Consider the following 21,582-nt stretch of genomic DNA (forward strand, 5'->3'; position numbering starts at 1 on the left):
TGTTAATTTCTCTCTGAAGAGCATTTATCAGAGGGAATCTAAAATGTCACTTTAATGGCTCTCACAAAAACGAATACTCTTCATTTCTATGAAAAAAATAATTACACAAGAAAAATACTTCAAAATCAGGCATATTTGCCTTTTATGGGCTTCCTGGTGTTAAACTTGGTCTTTTAGCAGTGTTTTTAACCGGAGTAATGATTTTGTTGGAGTGCAGTCTATTTTTTAGTAAGTGTAGTTCAAACCTCTTTCTCATGTTTAAATAATTCATTAAGTCACTGATTATTGCAGGTACCAGTTTATAGAAGAAGCTTTTCAGAACCAGAAAGTGATCATTGATACACTAATCACCAAGCTAATGGAGAAGACAAAATACATAAAATATACAGGGAAGCAGATCCAAAACAGGTCTGTATCATGTTGCTAAATAATATTGACACACACTGAACATAAGAATGTTACCTAACTCACCAACGCTTTCAAATTAAAGTATTCCAAAGTGGATTTTGTACATAATCTCTGTATTGTTTGATACTTCCAAAAGGAAATAATTTCCAACATGTTTTCAGTAGTGAAATATGAAATTCTTAGGTTTTCAGTTGGTTGTGGTAATCCCTGCGTATTTGTTAACTTAAACTTGATGTTGGTTACATAACTGTTCTCTTAGCCTGTAAACTTCCAGGACAACAGGAGGGCAAGCTCAGCCAAACAGGCTGCTAGGAGATTTTTCAAAGGTAATTGCAGTATCTCTTTGCCGCCCACCTTCCCTTTTTGTTTCTCATGATATGTGTATCTCCTATAAATGAGATGTTATGGCTCAGGTTTTTGTAAATAAATGCATGTGACGGATTTACTTGAAGATCATTTGTGGAATAACAATGTGATCAGGGTTCATACCTGAACCTTGCAAGCCAAAGGTATAACCACAGTTGCAACAGTACATAGAATCATAGAATATCAGGGTTGGAAGGGACCTCAGGAGGTCATCTAATCCAATCCCCTGCTCAAAACAGGACCAATTACCAACTAAATCATCCCAGTCAGGGCTTTGTCAAGCCTGACCTTAAAAACCTCTAGGGAAGGAGATTCCACCATCTCCCTAGGTAACCCATTCCAGTACTTCACCACCCTCCTCGTGGAAAATGTTTTTCCTAATGTCAAACCTAAACCTCCCCCACTGCAACTTGAGACCATTACTCCTTGTTCTGTCATCTGCTATCACTGAGAATAGTATAGCTCCATCCTCTTTGGAACCCCCTTTCAGGCAGTTGAAAGCAGCTATCAAATTCCCCCCCCCCCCCATTCTTCTCTTCTGCAGACTAAATGATCCCAGTTCCCTCAGCCTCTCCTCATAAGTCATGTGTTCCAGTCCTCTAATCATTTTTGTTGTCCTCAACTGGACTCTTTTTCCCAATTTTCCCACATCCTTCTTGTAGTGTGGGGCCCAAAACTGGACACAGTACTCCAGATGAGGCCTCACCAATGTCAAATAGAGGGGAATGATCTCGTCCCTCAATCTGCTGGCAATGCCACTACTTATACAGCCCAAAATGCCATTAGCCTTCTTGGCAACGAGGGCACACTGTTGACTCATATCCAGCTTCTTGTCCACTGTAACTCCTAGGCCCTTTTCTGCAGAACTGCTGCCGAGCCATTCGGTCCCTAGACTCTAGCGGTGCATGGGATTCTTCTGTCCTAAGTGCAGGACTCTGCACTTGTCCTTGTTGAACCTCATCAGATTTCTTTTGGCCCAATCCTCCAATTTGTATAGGGCCCTCTGTATCCTATCCCTACCCTCCAGTGTATCTACCTCTCCTCCCAGTTAGTGTCATCTGCAAACTTGCTGAGGGTGCAGGCCATGCCATCCTCCAGATCATTAATGAAGAAGTTGAACAAAACCAGCCCCAGGACAGACCCTTGGGGTACTCCGCTTGATACCGGCTGCCAACTAGACATGGAGCCAGAGATCACTACCCGTAGAGCCCAGTCTAGCCAGCTTTCTGTCCACCTTATAGTCCATTCATCCAACCCATACTTCTTTTATTTGCTGGCAAGAATACTGTGGGAGACCATATCAAAAGCTCTGGTTAAGTCAAGGAATAACACGTCCACTGCTTTCCCTTCATCCACAGAGATCGTTATCTCTTCATAGAAGGCAATTAAGTTATTCAGGCACGACTTGCCCTTGGTGAATCCATGCTGACTGTTCCTGATCACTTTCCTCTCCTCTAAGTGCTTCAAAATTGATTCCTTGAGGACTTGCTCCATGATTTTTCCAGGAACTGAGGTGAGGCTGACTGGCCTGTAGTTCCCTGGATCCTCCTTCCCTTTTTTTAAAGATGGGCACCACATTAGCCTTTTTCCAGTCATCCAGGACCTCCTACATTCTCCATGAGTTTTCAAAGATAATGGCCAATGGCTCTGCAATCACATCCGCCAACTCCTTTAGCATCCTTGCATGCAGTGCATCCGGCTCCATGGACTCGTGCTCATCCAGCTTTTCTAAACAGTCCAGATTCACTTCTTTCTCCACAGAGGGCTGGTCACCTCCTCCCCATACTGTGCTGCCCAGTGCAGTAGTCTGGGAGCTGACCTTGTTAGTGAAGACAGAGACAACAAAAAGCATTGAGTACATTCTTTTTCCACATCCTCTGTCACTAGGTTGCCTCCCCCATTCAGTAAGGGGCCCACACTTTCCCTGACCATCTTCTTGTTGCTAACATACCTGAAGAAACCCTTCTTGTTACTCTTAACATCCCTTGCTAGCTGCAACTCCAATTGTGATTTGGCCTTCCTGATTTCACTCTTGCATGCCTGAGCGATAGTTTTATACTCTTCCCTGATCATTTTTCCAAGCTTCCACTTCTTGTAAGCTTCCTTTTTGTGTTTAAGATCAGCAAGGATTTCACTGTTAAGCCAAGGTGGTCGTCTGCTATATTTACTATGCTTTCTACACATCGGGATGGTTTGTTCCTGCAACCTCAATAAGGATTCTTTAAAATACAGCCAGTTCTCCTGGACTCCTTTCCCCCTCATGTTGTTCTCCCAGGGTCTCTCAAAGTGGGTCCTAGCAAGTACCTCCACAGCACTATTCAGATTCAATACCCTGGTAATGCAAGTCCAGTCTTCCCCCTAGTTTTAGCTGTTGGGACATGGAGAAGCTTTACTTTTTTATGCTTGTTCTCTCCCGCTTCTCTCTCATCACTTCTTGGATGCTGGATGCAAACCATTGTCTGCCTCCCTTCTTCCATCCATCTCCTTGTTCCTGGATGGCAGGAGAAAAGTAATATAATACTCTTCTCCTCCCACATGGAATCCAAGTGCCTTTCTCTCCTTCCTAACTTCTTCTGCCTGGTGTTTTTAAGCACCTGTACCAGGTGCTCAGCACTACCTGATGCCCATGCATAAGGTAACGAAAAGTGTTCCCTGCTCTATCTTAGTCACCGCACCGAAGAGAGGCTAGAATAAGCAGTATATTGATTGAGTCAGCAGTGTAGTAGCAATATTCACATCAATAGATAGGGCTTCAAGCAGTAATGTGACTCACCATTGGCAAGTGTATTGTTTCAAGCTGTGCATTAAAAACAATAAACACAAATGCTAAGGCTGCTACATTGCTGGATATCTTATTTCTGGAGAAACTTTCTATATTGGAAAAAAATGAGATCCTGAATTCCTGTGACATATGGAGACTTTTGTATTCCCTGCCAGAAAGGCTTAGGAGACTATGAAAATCAAGACTACTTCAACCATTCATTTTTATCAATAGAACTCCCGTGCTTAAATAAGTAATCCTACTTCTCTAGTTCATATAATTAGAATTTCTCTGACTTGCACCAAGGTCAGATGCATTCCTAAATCTGTGTGTTGGGTTGTTTTTTTTTTTTTTTTTTTTAAACTAACTCAGCCTTATAATTTTCCTGGCTAATGGTAACATCTGATCCCATATATACTACTGGATGCATGTGAGCAGGAATCCACTGCATTCTGTGCAACAAAGAATTCATTTCCTTTGTTGAGTCAGGATGAGCTTTTGTGGCAGTTTCTTAAGGACACTGTGCTAAACAGTTCTAAATATTTATTCTTTATTTACAGAATCCTTGAAGCGAATCAGAATCAAAAGCAGGTGGAACAAGACATTAAAGTTGCCATATTTACACTGATGGTAGAAATAAATAAAAAGGGGAAAGCTTTGCTGCATCAGTTAGAGGTAAATTCACTTCTAAGATTATAAGTAAGTCATCTTGTAAGTGCTTTTACAGAGGGTTTAAATGATGATCCATCAACTTCAAACACAGCAAAAACTATCTTTAAGCATGAGTTACATGTTGGTACCCCTTAATGAGAATATTTCAAATAGGGTCAAGCAGAGAAATATTTCATACAGTAGCAATTTACTTTGCCAGTAACTCTGAATTCCTGTTTGCATTTAGTTTTCAAGAATCAGGGCTGCCCTCCCTCATAACCAAGCAAAAGAAGCTGGGCTGTGCAATGAAGTCACAGATCTATGTCTGATGAAGGAAAACTGAGGTTGAGATGCCACAAATTCAGCTGTCCAACTTCATTGTAATAACAAGTAGGAGAGGATCGTCTGTGAGGGAAACCTATTTAAACACGACTCTAGAGTAAAAACCCATAGAAACTTTTCCGTCACTAACGAAAGAAGATGGGAATCTGAATACACACAGTGGGCTGATCTCTTGAATAAGAGTGTACCAATTTTAGTGACTTTTCAGAGTATATAATCACTCTTTAAATCTCTTCTGACAAATGAGGTGAAATCATTTGATATTTTTAAGGAGTATCATGTTTATGGATTAGCAAGTGAGAGGTAGTACATTTCTGCTGTAAATTGAAAATTTCACTGGAAGAGCTTTACCCCTTTCAGAGTCTGTCAAAAGATCATCGGATGAAGCTTCTGCAGCAACAACAGGAAGTGGCAGGTCTTTCTAAACAGCTGGAACATGTCATGGATTTTTCCAAGTGGGCAGTTTCCAGTGGCAGCAGCACAGCGTTATTGTACAGCAAACGCCTGGTAAGGCTAGGAAAGACAGTATTCCTTAGTTGCTAAGGGGCCATAGTTAAGTCAAACAAGTGAATTTTCTGCATGTTAAATAACATCAAGGAATTAATCTTGTTGATTACTTTAGTATATTTCAGCACAAGTGTGTAATATACATTTTTTCCCTACAACAGCACAAGTTGAGGAGGATGTTAAAACTTTGACTTCTGATCCCTCCTGGATATTCCTGAAAATTTGAATTGTTACAGGTTGTTCCCTGAGATAGGGATTGTCACACTTCTGTGGAAGTATATGAATCACTACTGTTAACTTTTTTAGGATGAAGCATGTCTCTTTGTATACATGCTCATACTATTAACACAGTTTTTTAGCTCAAGGATGAGGTGATCCAAACATAATGGATAATGTAGATATAGCTTTTTAATGTAAAATTAACATGTTGGCTCCCCACAGTCAGTATAACCTTCCATTGAAAGGTTCTAAGACCTTGTCTTCAGACTTTGAAGTATGCATAATGTACCTGATGGATTGAAGTAGTGATGCTATAGGTTGATATATACTAAAGCCAAACTTTTTAATTTTAAAAGAGAAACCAAGACCTAAAGATACAAAGGTCCTGCTACATTACAAGTACATTTGTGATTTAAAAAAAAGAGATGTGGGCACTTACAGAATTGCAGATAAATGGAATTCTGTTATATTCACACACTGTCTTTTTTCTGCTATCACAATTGTTTGCTCATCCACACCTACCAGGCTTCCTAACCATGATTGTATCAGTGCATTCTGGTCAATTATCCCATTATGCCTCAGCAAGACACAGAAGGAGACTTTCAAAGCACAAAGGGCGTTAAGTGCCCAGCTCCTGCCAAAGGCAAAGGCATTTGGAAGTTGGATGCCTGACTGTTCTGTGCCCTTTGAAATCTCCTCCAGAGGACATACACCTGTACAGAGGAACATGTGAGGCTGTGCACTGTGGGATATCCTGCCACAGAGAGCTGGAAGGAGCATAACCTAGCCAACTAAGTTACACAGATTACTGCTAGGAAGCCCTATCCACACTGCAGAAAAAGGAATGGGCTGAGCAGGTTGTAGGAAGACTCCATATGCCAACCTAGACTTCTGGCATGAACAAAACACTGTTAGCTACTGTGAATAATTGTAGTAGCTAACAGTTTTAGTATGTAATGAATAGATAAAAACCATATGTAGAGCCTGGTATGCTATAGGCAGTTTAAAAACTCTCAAGTGAAATATGAACTAAAATTGAAGCAATCCTGTGATGTTAAGTACCCCAGTTACTGCTGGTATCCATAGGAATCCTGCATTCAAAGTGGTAGTGATTACAGCTTTAAACATTCCCACATCCCCTTTTAAAATATATATTTTGTCACACATTTTAACACTGGTTAGGTATTCTAGAACTGACATACCTAAAGTTTAGGAAACTACAAGTAAATAAGGAACTCTATGAAAATATTTATATAGTGGGTAGTTCATGTCAGTACAAGTAGGGAAGTTAATTTAACCAAATGGTATGAGATTAAGAGGCATCTTCAGCAGAATTTTTTTTGAGGAAAGTTTTGAGAGGAATTGGGATTAGGAGAAATCCAAAAAGAATAGGTGTGTTGAGTTGGCTAGCTTTTGCCCGTATGAAGTTGTTTGTGTTATGTTATAATTGGTACTTGGATTAATAAGTCAGCCCTTGCTTGTGTTTTCTTGGGGCTTTTTTTCCCCACTTTTTTCCTTCTTAATAAAACCCGAATCTTTAATTGTCTGACCTGAAGTATTCTACTCTTCTTCATAATATTTTCTCTCCAATTGTAAACATAATCTAATTGTTAAAACTAAGGGCTTAGAAAAGCTCTTAGATATAAGAACATTTCAGAGAATTCTTATACATTAATTCATTTCATTATTGGGGGGGAGGGAGGACAAATTTTTATTCTGAGATACTATTCGCATTAGAAAGGATGTTAAGATCTGACAGACATGAGAATAGAGGACTTTCAGACCAAGAATGATCACATAAAGAACAGAAAGTTTATTTGCAAATATATTAGGTCATTACATTGTCATCTAAGGATGACTACATATCTCTACAGTTGGAAAAACTTAATTTCTTTATACTGTAGTTAATGAGTGTTGAAAGTTACTTTATTTGTGTGGGTGGAGAGGGGAGAGTGGGAAGCTGAAAATCCCTGCTTTTAGATGGTTGCATAAACCTCTATTCTTTTCACCCCAATTCAAGGCATTTTGCTCAGATAATAAATATTAAACCCTGTTGTTGTCTTGTGGGAAAACAGTACAAGTTAATCAGGGTTTTTTCCTATTTAAAAAAAAATTAGTTTTGTACAAGATGTTTTCCTGTTCTAGATTACATATCGTCTACGGTATCTCCTTCGAGCAAGGTGTGATGCTTCACCAGTGACTAACACCACTGTCCAGTTTCACTGTGATCCTAGCTTCTGGGCTCAAAATATTTTCAATCTAGGTATGATGTGGCTCCTGCTTGTTTTATCAACTTCTTTAGAAACTGATGGTATCACTAAAAATAGTTTTGTCAGCTGAACGGCCTTCCAGATATATAATTGAGCGTATTTCTCATGTGTTCTTTGATATATCTTCTACTGGAGGACAGAAATTACTCTAAAGTGTGTGTCTGATCTGACTCCATATTGGATGCTGTTCCAGGTAGTAAGGCTAGATAGGCAGTGCCTAACTAGTTTTAGCTGACTGAGTTGAGGCATAAGAACTGAGGTTTGGAGATGAGAAGGAAAAAAGGGGGCAGGGGAACTACAATGAAAATGCATCAGGTACAGAAAGCAGTCTTTTGAGTAATAGTTTTCTGTTGGGGTTGGGTGCTTTTTTCCTAGCTCTGTAGATTTTGCTTACTGTCCTTGGCATACTGTTAACAGATGTGAGCTCATAGAGCAAGCAAAGATTGACCATCCTCACTGTACCATGCTCTCTAGGCAGGCTGGATTCCTACTGTCAGACTGGTATTTGCATTTTCTCTTCTATCTGCCGATGGCTAGGTTTCTGCTTATACATCCTATGATAGGGAGCTTTGTGAATAGCCTGTTCAGTATGATTGACTAAGTATATGTACTAAGTCTAATGAAGACATGCAGCATAGGAACTGCCCTCCTAGGAGCAGGAATCAAGATCTAGAAAGACTCTGTCTTGATGAATTTGATAATTGTCAGGCCTCCCTTGTTTTCAATATCTGCAGGGTTTTTTTGTCAGTGTCTTCATCTTTCTGTTGGAGAGTGGTTTTGGATGTACCCGTCGGGCATTTTGGCCTTTGGTCAAAAAGTGCAACCAGCTTTGCATTATAACTAGGGCCCTACCAATTTCACGGCTGTGGAATCAGCTCTTCACTATGAAATCTGATCTCCCCTGCTGCTGGGATCCCAGGGGCTCTTAGCTGCTAGCCCAGACATGCTGGGGAGGGACAGGAGTGGTCCTTCTCCCCACCAAGAGCAGCCATGCAGGGGATCAGACTCGCCTCCAGAGGCAGCACAGAAATGAGTGTGGTACACCCTCACTTATGTGCTGCAGCAGCCCAGAATCTGGGCTCCTAGCTTCTCTCTCCCCCCAGCCTCCTTGGGGCTTCCTCCCACAGCAGCTCCTGCCGGGCTAGGGGCTTCTGCTCTTGGAGGCTGCAGCCAGGGCAGACTGGGTCTGGGCTTCTCCTCCGCATCTCATGATTCCTGCTGCAGCTCGGGGCATTCTCCCCCGATGGTTCCTGGGGCTGGGGGATTCCGCTTCTGCTGGCTGCAGCCGGGGCAGCCCGGGCTCGGGATTTCCATCCCCCAGGACTACTGCTGGGGTTCAGGGTGACTCGGTCGGGGCTTCTGCCCTGGGGCTTCTTCTGGGGCACCCATTTTTCAGGATGGGGGTTCAATTTCACTGGGGACCCTCTGCCTTAATCTGTCACTGGCCTGGACTAGCAACTAGGAGCTCCCTGCTGGGCTCCTAGCAGCATGGGGAAGAGCCTATTCACTTCTGAGAACCTCCTCTTAACCGCAGGAAGCTCAGAGGCTGCTGTCTTGGCAGCACAGAAGTGAGGGTGACAATCTTGGGATCTCTCTCCTCCTCCCCCCACCCCTCTGCACAACAATTTTGCAACCCCCCTACAATACCATTTTCGGCCAAGATCCCCATAGTTACAACACCCTGAAATTTCAGATGTAAACATCTGAAATCGTGAAATTGACCAATTTTAAAATGCTCTGGCCATGAAATTGACAAGAATGGACTGTGAATTTGGTAGGGCCCTAATTATAACAAAAAGGTGGGGAAATGTTGGCATAAGAATGCTGTCATGACCAGATCTTTTCTCACAGGTACTGGATAACTACTCGATTTGTTTTCAAATGATTGCATATGTCCATTCCACTTCAGGTATGTGGGCACCCAGTGCACTAGCATCTGGGATTTTTCCCTTAGTAGTACCTGTTGGAGTGGTGAATGCACTTTCTGTTGTCTCATCCTGCTGTGTGATGATGTGAAGGGCAGAGCTGTCCCTTACCTCTCTGTTCCTTCTTAGTGCCTGCGACAGTTGTCGGAGCACTTTATCTTGTTGCAGCAAGTGTTTCCCTTTCTTAGTCTTGTATATAGTGGGTACTTATTTAATGGTTTGCCTTAGCAGAATTTTTTGTTATTAAGTTTCCTTGTCCTGGGATACCTTTGATTCCCACCGCTGGGGTATTAGTGCCCAGTATTGAGGCATGCCTCGGTCCTTGGGCTTCAGCCTTTCGATGAATGCAAGAAATCAGTGCCAGGCAGTCTCTCTCTCACTCCAGGTGCCACACATCAGAGACTAGTGCCGAATCTGCAGGGACTTTAAGCCTGGAATTAAGTACAGGGCGATCAGACTAAAGCACCTTATGGAGGCAGCCCTCCACCCACCCTGGGAGTGTCCCCATTCAGAGCATGCACCAAGCGAGTCTCCTTCAGTTAGGAGCGGTTGCCTGTCTTAGAGTCTCAACGCAAATCTTCTCTGGTATTGAAGAGGAGGCACCATAAGCTGGCATTGAGGGACTCTGCGCCCAGGAGATTAGTCACTGGCACTGAAGTCCAGCAAACAAGCTGGGAAGGAGGATAGAGGGGTAAATAGCACATTAGGCAGGGTCGTTGACTGGTGCTGATTGTAGCCTTGAGACTGACATCTAAGGTGATACCATCTTTGACTCTGCAGTATCAAGAGACTGTCCCAGTGCCAACAATATCTCCGGTATATGCTGTGGCACACAGTCTGATGAGTCTGTTGGTACCAGTGTTACCGGCAGTTTAGGAAACATCTCAACAGAACCTTCTAAAAAGTGTGACTTCCTCCCTAGATGTACAGGTGGAAGTTGTTCAGGAGAGCTCATACAGATTGGTTAATATCGTGGGATCTGTGGGGCCTTCTTAAGTGGCAGTTTGCATAAACGAGGCTATTCTGGAGTTCACTAAAGTGTTGTGACAAACTCCATCTTCCATGCCTCCTACAGCTAAAAGGATGGAGCAGAGGGATTATGTGCCCTCATAGGGGTTTGTACATTTTTGTGTCTCTCCATCCCTGGAATCTTTGCTGGATTCAGTTTCTAATGAGAGCACACACCAAGGTCAGCAGGCATCTACTTGAAAATGAAAAGTTGCAAAAGGGCTTGATCATTTTATGGAAAAAATATATTTGACAGCAGGATAACACCTCTGGATTGCTAATCAGCATGTATTGCTGGGATGTTATAACTTCTCCTTCTGGGACAATATTTTAAAATTCATGGACAAGTTGCAGGGTGAGACCAGACAAGAGTTTCTCACTATAGTTAGTGAGGGAAAGATGATAGCCAAGACCTTGCTTCAGGCTGCATTGGATCTAGTTGATTTTGATGACAGAGCCAGGACATTGGCTGTTACGATGAGTAAATGTTTGTGGCTCCAGGCATCAGGTCCTCCTCGAAAGGGCCAACAAACCATTCAAGATCTCCCCTTTTGAGGAACTGTAACTATTTGCATAGCAGATCGATGACAGGCTTCATAGCCTGAAACAGACTTTTTGACTATGCACAAGTCTTTGGATATTTACATTCTTCTCCCAAAGAAGCAGTGGTTCTGTCCACAGTAGCCTCATCATTATGCTTTCTGTATACCTCACCATGAGGACCTAGCCTACAAAGAAAGGGAGAAAGTTACAGGAGAATACCTCTGCCTACTTTTTTTGGTCTGCTATAGATTCATCCAGACTGCATAAGAATACCATGCAGTCAGTTTGATGTTCTGGTTGAGGACAGCTAACCAGTTTGCCAGCTTCTCCTACCCCTGTTTTCTTCCAAGAGATTATCCCACTTCCTAAGTGCTTGGACCCATATCTCTACAGATATGTGTTTTACGCATGATGGAATTGTGATACACTCTTCAGTTTATTGCTACCGCCCCACCACCTCTGTCCCCCATCCCTTTTCAGGGACCACTCTCACAAAGGTCATCTTTCAGAGGTACAGTCTCTCCTCCTGTTGGGAGCCATAGAAGAATTTCCTCTTCAGAGAGGTAAAGAGGTTTTATTCTTGCCACTTCCTAATCCCAAAAGCAAAAGGAGGTCTCAGAACCATTCTAGACATGCCGGAGCTCAATATTTATCTAAAGAAAATAAAGTTTTCCATGGTCACTCTGGCTTCCATTATGCCCTCCCTGGATCCTGGCAACTGATATGCTGCACTCACCTTTAAAGGACACTCGTTTCCATGTTGCAATAAATCAAAGCCACAATAAATTCCTCAGATTTACGGTTAGCCAATCCCACTGTCAGGCTACATGGCAGGACTGCAAACTATCTGTGACCCCACGCGTTTTTACAAAGTGGATGGCAGTGGTGGCAGCATTTCTGAGGAAATCAGAAGTTCAAGTTTTTCTATACCTGGATGAGTGGTGGGTGAGAGGCCACACCAAGAGACAGGTAATATCTAGCATGACCATGATCCAAACCACCTTCAGCACTGAAGGATTACTGATCAAAGAGGAAAAGTTAGTCCTCTCACCTGTTCAGAGGATAGAGTTTATAGGAACAGTCTTAGATTCTAATGAAAACAGGGTGTTCCTCATGCAAACAAGATTCCAGACCATGCTGGCCGTTTTGTTATATGTGAAGGCCTATCCTACCACAACAGTTCAAAATTGCCTCAGACTTCTGGGGCATACGGCCTCATGTATTTATATGGTTCAGTTGGCTAGTCTTCATCTCAGGAAGCTCCAGAGCTGTCTGAGCTTGATGTTCTCTCCAATTCGTCAACCAGTAAGCATGGTGGTTTGAATGACCACATGGATCTTAGCCTCTTTGGACTGATGGATAGACTCATCCTCTGTGTGCGCGTGTGTGTGTGCGTGTGTGCATGTGCGCACGTACGCGCTTGTTCCTTTTGTTTCCCCACAACCTACTTTGACTTTGGTTATGGACACTTCTGCCCTAGGTTGTGACAGTCCATCTGGGGTCTCTGAAGACTCGAGGGCTATGACCTGGCCAGGATTAGTTCACTTCATAAATGTAAAAGTTGAGCCGTTCATCTATCTTATCACACCAGGATGGTGTTTAAAAATCAAACTGGACCATGCTCGAGTGAAACTCACAGCACTGATGTGGCCTTCCCAGTCTTGGTTTTTCCACTGTGCTGAGCATCTCAAGCAGGTCTCCATTGACACTACCACCAGACCTAGACTTGATTTCACCAGGCCATGGTTGCCTCCTTCATCCCAGTGTGGAAATCCTTCACCTTACAGCCTGGATGCTTCCTGGTTAACCCTTCAAGAGGAGATCTGTTCAAAGGAACTACAAAACATTCTCTTGAATAGTAGAAAGCCTTCTACTAAGTATGTTTATCTATCAAAATGCAAGAGATTCTCCATTTGGTCTCAGCAAAAAGGGGTTTCCCCTGTCCGGGCTCCAATACAACATACACCAGACTGTTTGTTATATCTAAAACAACGAGGTCTTGCTGTTAGTTTAGTCAGGGTTCACCTAGCAGCTATCTTGGCTTTCCAGCCTCTGACTGGTAATCACTCTTTTCTCTAACCTCATGTCAGTCAGGCTTTCAAAGAGTCTGGAAAGGTTATATACCCAAGGTAAGGATTCTGTTCCTCCTCGGGACTTAAACCTAGTGTTAGCAAAACTAATGGGTCATCCCTTTGAACCTCTGGCTACCTGTTTATTGCTCCATCTCTCAGTGAAGATCGCCTTTTTAGTGCTAGTTACCTCAGTGAGGTAACTGGCGAGTAGGTGAACTGAGAGTTCTAGTATTTGATCCACTGCATACAATCCTCAACGAGGACAAGATAGACCTATGCCCTCATGTGAAGTGGTTTCTCGCATCCATATCGGTCACTTAGCAGCTTACCAACTTTCTTACCTAAGCTTCATGCCAAGGATGAGGAGAGACTCTACCTACTGGATGTTAGGAGAGCATTAGCATTCTACTTGGACGGAACTAAATTGTGTAGGTTGTTCTCACAGCTGTTTGTGGCAGTCATGGGCAGTCTCATTTCAGAATCTTGTCATGGATTTCCTCCTGTATACATTTGTGGGGTGTCCTGGCAAATGTAACTCTGCTAGATAAGGTGCTGGCACATTCAATGAGATCCCATGTGGCCTCTGCAGCATTTCTAGCTCGCATGCCTATACTGGACATTTGTAGCGCTGCAGTTTGGTAATCAGTACATACTTCTGCTTATCATTACGCCATCTCCCAACAGTCTAGAGATGATGCCAGATTTGGACATGTCCTACAATAATTCAAGTAGACTCCAGTGCATCTCCAGATTGAACTGCTTTTCACCTGAAGTGGAATGGACACACGTAATCACCCAAAGAAAACAGTTATTTACCTGTTCTGTAACTGTTCAAGATGTTGGACATGTCCATTCCATGACTCGGGGGTCAACAGAACAGTGGCTCTTTGTCATCGTGCAGCTAATGCACTGGACACCTATCCACCCGAAGTGGAATGGATGTGTGCAACACATTATGAAGAACAGTCATTACAGAACAAGTTAACTGTTTATTGTCTTTGGGAAAGAGATCACAAAAGAGGTGTATCTGTATTTTTCCTCAGGGTTGAACACTCCACAATATGAGTAATGTGTGTGTGAATAAGTATAAAAGAAGCTGTTTTTCTTTATTTCCAGTAAACCTTTCTTTCCTTCCTTCTGATATGCCTTTGAATTGTTGGGTTCTGCTCCTTTAAAGTCTGAGATACTGAAATGGGAACAGGAATTCCATGTGGGAGCCTGTGTGTTTCAGGCTATTAGAATGGTTTCATGAATAATAATTTAGCACTGGCCCCTTTTGATGCGTCTCCATGGTTTATTACACAGTTTCAGAAGTTGAAGCCATCAGGAGTTAAAGCTTCAGAGTCAAGGTTGATCAGAGAACTTTTTTTTCCCATAGACCATGTCTTGTAAGAGTTCTTGTATACTGAAGAAACTCAGGCCTGAAGTTGTGTTGTCTGGAATGCTAGCTAGACTCTTTACTGGAAGTGTGATAATATCTAAAGGCTAACTGGGTGTTACTAAACAATTTAGCGATTGGGTGCTGTTTAGAATATATCTAAGAAAATGAAATAACAGCATTTTCAAGTATCTTAGTTCAAGTTAAATAACTCATAGTTTCAGTGTAATGGAAGGGCCCTCATTGTTATCGATGACACAGTAATGCACCCAGTTCTGCAGCCACTGACACGGACTTTGGAAAGAATTGTTTACCCATCCTTTAAACTGCAATTAGGAATGGTGACCTGATGGCATTAAAAAGAGGGAAATTATGAGAACCTGCATATCTCCCAAGAGTAAGGTGAACATTAAAACATATATTTTTATTTTTTACCAGGTTCTCTGGTAATTGAAGATAAAGAAACCCCACCACACATGCCCAAGAGCCCTGTGATGGAACCAAATTTACAGCCACAAAGTGGCTTACCTTCAAACCAGCTGTCTAAGTTCCCAACACAGATCAGTTTAGCTCAACTAAGACTCCAGCACATGCAGCAGCAGGTGATGGCTCAGAGGCAGCAGGCTCAACGCAGGGTAGGCCCAGTGGGTCTACCGAACCCAAGAATTCCAGGGCCCATGCAGCACACTCCTACTTCTCATCAGGTAAACTATCATTGTTCCAGAGAGAAGACATGTCTGATTGTACTTGTTCTAATAGAATGATAAAGCTAGAATGATGATAGGGTGACTTCTAGTGACATTTCATTGGCGCAGCAGTCTTTAGCACACAGTTATAAGGAAGCCCATATTGTATGTATTTACAGAATTTTTTCAAGATCTCAATGCCCATATCTCTAGAACTTCTAGATAATCTCTAAGCATTGTAAAGAACTCTTATTCTTTGAGTGATGGTCCCTGTTGTATTCCACTGTGGATTACACATGCTCCTGGACCAAGAGAATTTGAAAGAAGTGTCCATTGGTCTGCACATACACCCTGGCTCGCCTTGTCTCTCCAAGGGGATAAAGGATGGGGCAGCCAACTACCTCTCAAGTTCCTTCTCACCGCTGCGTGGTCCGAACAGAACGTTTGTTTCCACAGCTTCAGCTTTAGTTCTACAAAATAAAAAAATTATCTAGTTTGTAAATAGTGTTAACAGTTTTAATAGTTTTTACTGTTTAGCATTAAATTAGTCTAAAAACTCTGGGACACCGCTATGCCCAGGACTCCAGGCTTCAAACTCTGTGCTTCCTGCCGTGATCCTTCTCAGTCAGTGGCAACCACCAGTGCTGCCTATACTGTCTTGGGGCAGCTCACTGCATCTTGCCGCGATGTATCAGCTGATCATTCCTCAGCCGTATCCAAGAAGGACTTTACGGAACTTCATCTCCGCAAATACCTCATGGAGAAGGCCATGACTATCAGACCCAGACTAGGGAACTCCCCTCGTATGAAGGCCTGACTCAGCAAGGAGTGCACCTCCTGTTGCAAAGTCTGACTCTGCTTTGGGAGAATCTACCCTAATGGACCCCATGGCGGGATCTTGTCAGGAAGCTAGGAAGCACATTCATAAGCATGAGACTAAGTCTTCCTCTAAGTCCACTTCAAAGAAGTCTGACTTGGCTGTAAACAAGCCCACTAGCTTGGCCCATGAGGATTTAGTATGTACTAAGTCCCAGTGGCACAACAAGAAAGCCCATAAGCATTGGGCTCCATCTGTACTAGACAGCGTTCCATCAGTACTGTCATCCCTAGCATGTCCCAAAACCTGGGATCCATTGGCACCAATGAATTCTGATCACTGCCAACTTCAGATACCACCCTTCTCACCACTTCCAATGGCCTGAACAAGCAGAACTCCTCTCACACTGGGGAGATATGAATCTGTTGCCACCTCAAGGACTTTTTCGCTCTCCCAGATCTGGAATCCCCTCCTCCACCAGGCTCTTCCACTTCTAGGGAGATATTGCCTCTGGGAGAATCAACTGCTGGAAGGAGCTTATCACTCGTCTCATATGCAGAATACATCTCCCCTCCAATGGCATCAGCGATACTGCCACTGGAACCAGAATCAGCCTTCTCCCTGGGAGATTCTAAACCCTCTGAACTGCTTTTCCCTGATCCTGTGTGTCCTCCACCACCTAAAAGACCTATATTGGTTTGGGCCCAACATCCGCCTAAACTCTGAGCTACTGGTACCTCATGCCATGGGGGACCCCACGACCACCTATCTATTCCCTCCTACTGGCTGTATTGGGGGCCTTTGGACAGTATCCATTTGCAGAGTTGTTCTGATTTGCTAGGGAGCAATCCCTTGCCTCCCATCTAAGGATACACTCAGATCTGCACCTTCATCCATCGGAGGAGGAGGAACATTATGCTCCAGATCCAGCAGTTCTGCCAGAACCAGCAAGAGTGCCAGTGTCCTCTCTAGATAAAAAGGTGACTTCTGAATCCCCTTCCCTTACCCAACAACCGTGACTTTGGACAATTCTAGGACTTTCTCCTCAGAGTTGCTGGAGAGCTTCAGATTCCTTTTGCGAAGATCCAAGACTCCTAGGACAAACTCTTAAATATCCTGCACGCTTTTGGGCCCAAAAGAATAGCTCTCCCTGTTAAGGAAGCTATATTGAAGCTAGCTAAGACAGTTTGGCACACTCCTGTTAGCTGTGCTCCTACCACCAATAGGGTAGAGAAGCGTTATTACGTGTTGGCCAAAGGTACAGAATTTTTGTTTTCTCACCCCTCTCCCAACTAACTGGTGGTCCATGCTGCTTCTGAAAGTGCGACACAGCAACATCCTACTCCTGCTGATCCAGGGCAAACATCTTTCTTCCCAGCAGATACAGGTCTTCTCAGCTAGCCTCCAGGTCAAGATACCCAGTTACCAGGCGCTATTGGCTAGATACGATTTCCTAAACTATGCAGAGTTTACTGAGAACCCTCCACAACAGGACAGAGCACATTTTCAAGCTCTGATAGATGAAGGCAAACTGATAGCCAGGACTGCACTCCAATCTGCAGTCGATGCCGCTGATGCTTCCTCGAGAGTTATGGCTACTGCCTTTATCATGCACAGGGAATCATGGCTCCCATGTGTCAGGGCTCCCTAGGGATTTCCAGAATACTACTGAGGACCTCCCCTTTGATGAATCACACCACTTTAATCAGAAGATGGACAAGTCCCTCCATACCCTGAAAGATTCCAGGGCTACCCTCCGCTCGCTGAAGATGTACACACCTGCTCTTAAAAAGAAATTTCACTGCCCATCGGTTAAATCTAGACACATGGCTCAGCAGTTTTTCCTTCAGAGGGCCTATGAACCACCACGTAAGAGACAGAGGTTTCAAAAGTCCTGCTTCCCTACACTCTCTGCAACAAGCTTGGCATCTCCGTCTCAGCTGCTGCCTTAACGTTATTTTTGATGGGAGCTAGAGAGCCATGAAACACACTTTTTCAACACTTGGAGTGTGATAACAGACAGTTGGGTGCTAAATATCATCCATTCTGGCTATCCAATTGAGTTTGCATCCCTACCTCCTCCAAAAACCCCACCACCCATTAAGGGACCACTCTCGCGAGAGTATTCTCAACAAGAGGTGATTTTACTGCAGCAAGGAGCAATAGAACATGTCTTTCCTCAATACCAAGGGGGAGGGTTTTATTTGTCCTACTTCCTGATACCCAAAAAGAAAGGCTGTTGGAAACCAATTCTTGACCTCCACCATCTCAACCGCTTCATTCATAAACTCAGATTTTGCATGGTCATACTTGCAGCAATAGGTCCATCTTTAGAAAATGGCATATAGTTCACAGATCTCAATATGAAGGATGCAGACTTTCACACAAATATTTGTCCTGCCCACATACGTTTTCTCAGATTCATAGTAGATTCTGACCATTTTCAGTATAGAGCACTCCCCTTCAGAACAGCAATTACCCCCAGAGTATTCATCAAGATATTCTTAGTAGTAACAGCCCATGTCATATGATGTGGTCTCATTGTATTCCACTACCTCGATGACTGGCTCCTTGCAGCCAAGTCCCACCAGGAAGCCTATGCGTCAACTTCATTGATGCTGCACATCTTCTCCTCGCTGGGAATCAGTGTGTAAACAGAAAAATGTGTTCAGTCCCATGCAATCTCTGAACTTCATCAGGGCAAACTTATTCTATCACAACACGAGCATACCTGATCAGAGACAGGTTACAGACCATGAACAATATCCTAGCTTATTTCACAAGTAATCCTCAAGTACTAGTCAAGACATATTTATCTCTTGTAGGTGCACAAGGCCATCTGACCTAGTTCCCCACCTTCGCTAGACTCCACCTTTGTTGGCTTCAAACATGGCTGCAGTGGTATACTCCCCAAGCCACCATTCCACGTACCTCATAGTGACAGTTCCATCCCAAGGTAGTGACTTCCCTGCTATGGTGGACAAATCCTCATCAGGTCTGCATGGGGATCCTCTTTCTCCCTTCCTCTGCAAACAAGACCATTATTACAGATGCATCCCTATTAGGTTGGGAGGGCCACATGAACAGTCACACAGCACAAGGTGCTTGGATATCTCAAGAGTCCAGAATGCATGTCAATGTCCTGGAGTTGCAAGCAGTCTTGAAGGTATGAGTCTCTTTAGTTCCCTTCATCCGTACACGCTGTGTCTGTATGTCAAACAACATTACGACTGTCTTCTATGTCAACTGGAGTATCGGCAATCAAATCACCCTATTGGTAGCCTACCTTCTGGGGAAGCAAAATGTACTTGCAGATTCCCTCAGCAGACATTTCATCGTCGACCACAAGCAGGAGCTCCACCACTTGGTACTGCACAATATTTTCCCTCTGTGGAACCCCAACCAGGGATCTGTTCACCTCTGAATCAAACAGGAAATGCACTACATATTGCTCCATAGGAGCCCTGGGCCACCACTCCTAGGGTGACAGTCTGCTTCTTCCATGGTTGGACCAGTACAGCTATGCCTTCCCTCCGCTACCATTCCTGCTATGAGTTCTACGCAAAATCCAGGAGGACAGTGCACAGGTCATCCTGATCGTCCGCTTCTGGCATGATTTCTGATTTCCCAACCTCCTACATATCATCCCAACCACCAACTACCCTCTCAATGTTCCCCAACCTCCTGACTCAGTGGCACGGCAAGATCAAGCACCTTGATCCACGTCCACTCCCCGGTGAGTCCTCAGTATTTGGATGGATATCATCCTGAGAATGCATTTGGTATTTGGATGGGCATCATCCCTAGAATGTTCATGCTCCACAACTGTACAAGTCATCCTCTCTAATAGTAGAAAGGCGTCTACTAGAAAAAGCTACCTAGCTAAATGGAAGCGCTTCTTTTCTTGAGCACACAAGAGAGGCATCCTCCCAGAGACTATTCTCTCTGTCATCTTGGACTGTATTCTATCTTTGAAAACATCAGGTTTGTCCGTCAGCTCCTTGCGGATTCATTTGGCAATGATCAGCACGTACCATCCATCTTCTCGGGGCTACTTGGTCTTCTCGCATTCACTGACCAGTAGATTCTGCAAAGGCCTAATAAGAACTTTCTCATCTATTCAGAAGCCTACTCCCTGGTGGGACCTAAACCTTGTTCTCTCTGTACTCAAGAGGCTCCACTTTGAGCTACTTGCTCCATATGTCTTCTTCTCATAAAGGTTGCTTTCCTTGTAGCCATCACCTCAGTGAGAAGGGTTGATGAACTTGGAGTGGTGATGACAGATCCTCCATACATAAATTCCATAAGGATAAGGTATTTGTGTCTATACCCCAAATACCCCCTGAAATAGCTTAGGAATTTAACCATAACCAATCCATTCGGTTACCTGCGATCCTCCAAAAACTGCACGCTTCCACAGAGGAATGAAGACTTCCCTCCCACAATGTTTGCAAGCCTTGGCTTTTTACCTACAGAGAACAAAACCAATCAAGTACTCCCCAAGACTGTTAGTCACTATAGAAAAAAGAGTCAGAGGGCATGTCCTCTCCACCCAGAAAATCTCCAGATAGATTTCTGGCTGCATCCTACTCTCCGCTTTCTCACCTTGTTCCACCAGAGCACAAGCAACAACCATGGCATCTCTTCAAGAGGGACCCTTCCTAGACATCTGTAAAGCAACCACATGGGGCTCCGTTCACACATTTGCAAGACAGCATGCACTGGTGCAGGACTCTTCTGCTGATACCTTCTTTGGGATGGTGGTACTCTGATCAGCCCTATTGTCTACATCGTCAAACCCTCCTCCCGTTTAGGTACTGCTTGTCAATCACCTACAGTAGAATGCAACAGGGACCATCACTCCAAGAAGAGGAGGAGGTTACTTAACTGGAGGTTCTTTTGGATGCATGGTCCTTACCTGTATCCCACTATCCGTCCTCCTTCCCTTCTGCTTTGGATCTCATCTATCTGATTCGTGGTAGAGAAGGACCTGGAGAGGCAATCGGTTTGCACCACTCTTTATCCCCTCGGTCAGAAGCACTAAGTGAGCCTGGACACACATGCGAACCAATGGACACTGCTTTCAAATTCTCCAGCTCCAGGCATGTGGTGCCCAGATATAACCCACAGTGGAATACAGAAGAACCACCAGTTAGAGGTAAGCAACCTCCCCTTTTCATATTATTACACAATTTGTCTCAGTGAGTAGTTCAGATAGAATAATTAATTGTAACCTGTTATATTTTACTCTTATCTTAATTGTCAAGATGCATCAATGCTGAGATCTGATTTCATCTTACATTTGAGTGAATGGTTCAGTACTATGTTTGTCATGTATCTTAAAAGTTTAAATAGGAAGTTGAGGAAAGTTTTTTTTTTGGAGTGTTTGGTGATAGTCCTCAAACAGCTAACTGAGGGGATTGTCTCTCTTCCAGCAGCCACCTCCACGCTTGATTAACTTTCAGAATCACAATCCCAACTCTAATGGGTCAATTCTTCCTGCTCAACAAATGAGGGGTCCCCAGAACCAGAATGTACCAAGACTAACAATAAAGCCCAACCCATTGCAGATGGCGTTCTTGGCACAGCAAGCTATTAAACAGGTAAATTTTCTCCACTCACCCACCCA

General features: G+C 43.6%; 1 protein-coding gene across 6 annotated transcripts in view; it reads left to right on the forward strand.

The window, feature by feature from the left end:
• Nucleotides 1-21,582, forward strand: part of TRIM24 (tripartite motif containing 24) — a 136,581-nt gene that overhangs the window by 82,873 nt on the left and 32,126 nt on the right. For 5 of the 6 annotated variants that reach the window (XM_043518906.1, XM_043518896.1, XM_038387842.1 and 2 more), the window contains exons 5-10: nt 292-408; nt 4,096-4,210; nt 4,889-5,035; nt 7,400-7,517; nt 14,889-15,154; nt 21,389-21,556. In XM_043518906.1, the coding sequence (XP_043374841.1) occupies nt 292-408; nt 4,096-4,210; nt 4,889-5,035; nt 7,400-7,517; nt 14,889-15,154; nt 21,389-21,556 (931 nt within the window). The remainder of the gene's footprint in view (nt 1-291; nt 409-4,095; nt 4,211-4,888; nt 5,036-7,399; nt 7,518-14,888; nt 15,155-21,388; nt 21,557-21,582) is intronic. The other variant, XM_038387850.1, reaches the window with a different exon arrangement.

The sequence above is a fragment of the Dermochelys coriacea genome, chromosome 1, assembly GCF_009764565.3.
Source record: "Dermochelys coriacea isolate rDerCor1 chromosome 1, rDerCor1.pri.v4, whole genome shotgun sequence".
In the NCBI taxonomy this organism is placed as follows: domain Eukaryota; kingdom Metazoa; phylum Chordata; order Testudines; family Dermochelyidae; genus Dermochelys; species Dermochelys coriacea.